This window comes from Cupressus sempervirens, chromosome 3 (assembly GCF_028749045.1).
Source record: "Cupressus sempervirens isolate cs-2001-9-10 chromosome 3, ASM2874904v1, whole genome shotgun sequence".
In the NCBI taxonomy this organism is placed as follows: Eukaryota; Viridiplantae; Streptophyta; class Pinopsida; order Cupressales; family Cupressaceae; genus Cupressus; species Cupressus sempervirens.
The window spans coordinates 104,785,130-104,790,006 of NC_143120.1; the positions used below are offsets into that span (position 1 = coordinate 104,785,130).

Here is a 4,877-nt window from a genome sequence, read left to right on the forward strand (position 1 = left end):
AACAATCATCTTTATTTTCAGCATTTATTTAGTAACAGCTTCATAAAACCTTCAGCAATTTCTTTGATCTATGAGTGATCTCAAATTCTCTAAATCATGAGCACTTTTCAAAATTGGGCATGTCCTAGATGCAATAAAGTAACCAGTCCATTGAAATTTAAAAGTTTGCAGCTTGTTCCAGATTTTTAAGAGGATTTGCATCTTTGATTCATATATTGATGTTATTATGAACTAGAACAATTAAAATTTATCTTGAAATACAGCTTTTAAATTTGTCATGTTAAAGCCTGAATTCGACCTCATCAGATGTCAATCCCAAACTCTTCTTAAAACAGTTTATTAATTGACTTCCAACTAATAATGTTTTGCCATGTTGTTCAATTGCCGATGAACTTCCTCTGTAAATGGAAAGGCCTCCTATTCTGGTTTACAGATTTAATGTATTTTTTGAAGGACTTGTGTGACATCTTACAACACAAACAAACTGACTCCAGTCTTATAAATGGCTCTAAATCAAAATTATAATCACTATTTCTGCAAACATTTGGGCGCTGGAAAACATATCTGATGAACATAATATACAACCGTTCACTTCTTGCTACAGCATAATCTCCATTTGTAACATAATGATAAAATTTCTGAGATGAATTTCAGATGACAAAAAAATTGTCTATTAACTCTTCAACAATTACATCAAACTTACATGGTTGTTGCCGTACATAATCTCCATTTGTAACATAATGATAAAATTTCTGAGATGAATTTCAGATGACAAAAAAATTGTCTATTAACTCTTCAACAATTACATCAAACTTACATGGTTGTTGCCGTAGCAGTTAACGCACATGATAAGTTTGATAACTACATTGCACACCTTACTTGAAGAGCAACTCGACACAGAGCTCGTCTCTTTAAATGTGCAGGGTTTGCTGAGCTGCCTTCTGCCGACGGCTAGATTACCTGGCTCTCACCTTTCTCTACCTTAAATTCTGTTTTGTTGAACTCCTTGGGCGGCTGGAGGCGTTAGAGATGGTATTTTCATAGATTGTCCACAGTATGTTAGATTCAGCGTGCCCTTTTATAATGGTGTTAACAAACTTTGTCTCTGTCAGAGTCATTAATGTAAAAAGAGGAAGCTCGGAGGAATCCATGGATTTGATTTTCTGCCAAACCTGAAACCGGGGCTTCATAGTCCTTTCCAAACTGATTGAAAACAACTGAGGATGCTTCGCTACATAACTTGCAGGGAACTCCATGTTATTAACTAGAAAGTTCATCTTTTCACGGACATTTTCCTTGGAGAAATAAAGGAGGAGAGGGGCAGCTCCAAGTACTTGGGAGACTTCTTCAGTCGAGAGACCGCAGAGTTTGAGATTCTCAATCTTGTCTTCCAGCGTTTTCATGCGGCTCGTAGCCACTACAGCAACAACATATTTGAACATTTTGCTTCCTTTGCCCACGCCAATCTTGCGAATGAGATCGACCTGTGCAGGCGTTAGAGACGTACGTTGCAGAACGGCCGGACGTGCCCGTAAGAATCTTACGAGCTCCGTCCCAGAAAAACCCCAGCCTTCCCAGAAAACAAGCGAGGGCTTCAGGGTCTTCTCCAAGCTACTAGTGAGAATTCTTGGTGTTCTGAGCAGGGCCTTAACGAGCACATCCTGGGACTCAAATACATTCTTCAGAAACTCCAACACGGGAAGAATTTTATCCTGGAGGCTAAGGCACAAAGAGGCTGGATCCCTCGTCAAAAGTTTGGTTAGATCTCGACCCACAAAACCATAATCTTCCAGTAGTCGGAGCTTAGGTTCCAAGCTTGTGTCTTCAGACCCAATAAGCCTGGGCCGTATCCTTAATATAGTGCCAATTTGGACTTCAGTGCAACCGTACTTCTTAAACAAATTAATAACCTTCTCTACGTTGTCGAGGGTGCGAAGGTACTGCAACTGAGGTTGCAACTTCAGAATACGAGTAATGTGGACCTCGGGCATGTTAAGTTTGGAGGAGGCAAACTGTGAAAAGAGGTTTTGTGATTGAGCTTCTGTTGAGAAAACATTGCAGAAATGAAATGGATATATAGAAAACAGTTTGCCTCGTAAATTGGAGTTCATGGGGGCTGCTGCAACAACGTTGAATTTACGGAATAACCTGCTGTTCATCATGGAAGCTGCTGGAAGGAAGGGTTGGGGTTTTCAGAGCTCTGTGCGAGGAGGTTTGATTAACTGAATAAGAAGAGTGCCTCTTAAAACCTAGCAATCACACATAAGAGTGAACTAGGTATGCCCAATAATATTGTACATTGTGTAATTAATAACCGATAGATTATTTTATGAATATTATCATTGTATGAAATTTATAGATTACTAAAGGATTCAACATAATTTTCTTATGATATATAAGATTGTTGGTCATGAAACAATAATGGTTAGGATGGTCCAAAAGTGTTTAACAAAGGTATTTGTGAAGGTGAATAGTAGTTTATCAATATAATTGTAAATTGCCATTAGAAGCATGCATAATGTTTGATAGATGTAATCTATGTAAGTAAAAGTAAGTGTGCCAAATTTGATGGTACAATGTTTTTGTATGGGTAAAACTGACCAATGCCTACTTATTTCGATCCAAATACCACGTGTTATAATTCAAGATCGAAGAGATTATTTGAAAGTAGGTCTTTGCTTAAAATCTCCAACCTGCCAAGATTGTTGCAATCCAAGCAAGAAATATCCTACAAATTTCTATCCGAACTTTTCTACCATGGAATACATAGATCTCCAAAGGTCGAAAATTTTAATGACAAGGAAATTTTCAGATTCGCATGAGGAATAAACCCACCCCCAAGAACTTGATCTATGCTACTAAGAAAAAGGGTTGGTCCTTGTACATTTTCTCTACCATGGGGATACCCTTAACTCATCTAAGGTGGAACATTATAGGAGCCTTCCTATTAGGAAGATTTGGATTACAAAATTAGAGGAGAGAGGGCTTGTTTACTTAAGAGATGGTCATTGATCGACCAATCGCTACTACTTCATCATCACAAAAAAAGGACTTTACTAAGAACTTCACTTATTATGATGTCAAGGTAAGTGTCAAATGATCGTGGAAAATGATAGTTGTTGACTAAATAAGATAATCAAAGCTTGGGATTTACAATGGTTTGGTAATTTAACAATTTAAATTTGTGAAAGAATTAAGATTTCCTTCCAGTTGAATTTTAAAAAATTATGATAAAATCTTAAAATCACAAGCCTTACCATTTTAATTTTTTATTAATTAAATAAAACAAATGAATGTAATATTTTTTCCATAATACCTAACAATAATCACCATAGATATGTAAACAATGAAGAAAGATCCCAACACTAATCAACATAAATATGTAAAAAATGGAGAAAGATTAGAACAATGTGTAGTCTATTGATAGAAACTCCATTACATATTTCTGAGAATAGGTTACCAATTTTTATTCCAATAAGAGATCTCGGGCGACAATTAAATATACACCACTACAAATATTACAACACAGGAGAATGTCTATAAATCTAACTCAGACCTCTGTACATTACACAAATGCGATAAATTTGAAGCACAAACAATGAAGTTTGATATAGTCAAGAGACAACAGGGTATATATAGATATGGCCAAGTTGGACCTATCTATGTAGATCAGTTAGAGATCACACAAAGAAAAACATAGCCAAAAGCCATTTTTGAAAACAAACAAACTACACATTTTTAGTTGTTTTGTACATCAGTGGATTCGAGCACCTTTTTCTTCGACGTCTTCCATTTGGGCTTCAATCCACACTCCTGCACAACTTGCTTGCACTTACCAACTATGTGAAATGCCTCCCACATCATATCTTCCTAGTGTTCTAACATCCATTCTTTAAAGCTTCTTACCAAAATGCTAAGCAATTGCTTTAAGCAATTAGCAATAACATCTGTCAAGTAGATATGTAATTCTTCAATATTGATGGGATCATCTCTTTCAAGTCATTTGTGTACTCTATACATGTTGTAACTTGATACAATTTTGTTTCGGTCCTTTGAATCCTGTGGTCCCTCATAAATAAGCTCATATGTTCTTTCAGTGTCTTGATCAATTTCATCAACTTGTAGCAACTTGTGGTCTCTCAGCTACTTCTCATCTTCTTTTAGTAATTCTTGAGAGACATTCTAGCATCGTTAGTTGTGGATGCCTCGTGCACTCTCTCAAGTTTTTTAAATTTGTTGTTGGCAACCATACTCACCAGATTGGCCTTGAAGTCAAAAACTTGAGTCACATTGATATTGTTGGGTTATTATGTACTTGAACTCTCCACAAAGCTCATTAAGTCCCAAGCTTGCTTGTAAGGTTTTATAGCCTCTTTCTTTTGATCATCTCCTTCTAGCTGTTTGATGATGATTATGAGCAACGATACTATTGTCATCATCCACCAACTCTCATTCACTGCAGGAAAATAGTCCTTTACCAGCTTTACAAGTGGCAAATCTTCATTTGACTTAAGTACAAATCTTTCCAGTCCCTCGCCTCTCTCCCCTGCTATGTGAGACTTTATTTCCCTAAAGCTTGCACCATTTCTCCTATAGTTGTTGTGTGTAGTCTGCAATATTGAATACGCTATGCAAGTTTTCATTCATGCATGCTCTCTTTTTTATTCTGCAAAAGCTGCAATTTGTTATATATTTTTCCAGTAGTTGGACCTATGCAATGGTGGATACATGGAGATTGGAGTATTAGGAAATGAGTGGTTTTCTTTGGCGTTAGAAAATTGAGATGACAAAGGGGGATAACATATCATCATACCACTTATACAGTTGTGCTTTGTTTCTAATTAACACAAGACACATTTTCATATCTCCCCTGTGTA

The 4,877-nt window shown here is 36.5% G+C and overlaps 1 protein-coding gene across 1 annotated transcript; it reads right to left on the minus strand.

Annotated features, from left to right (window-relative positions):
* Nucleotides 1-648: 648 nt before the first annotated feature.
* On the minus strand, nucleotides 649-2,292 carry LOC149564994 (uncharacterized). The gene has a single exon (XM_089818519.1). The coding sequence runs from the start codon at nucleotides 2,160-2,162 to the stop codon at nucleotides 978-980; it is 1,185 nt and encodes a 394-aa protein (XP_089674645.1). The 5' UTR covers nucleotides 2,163-2,292; the 3' UTR covers nucleotides 649-977.
* Nucleotides 2,293-4,877: the final 2,585 nt, after the last annotated feature.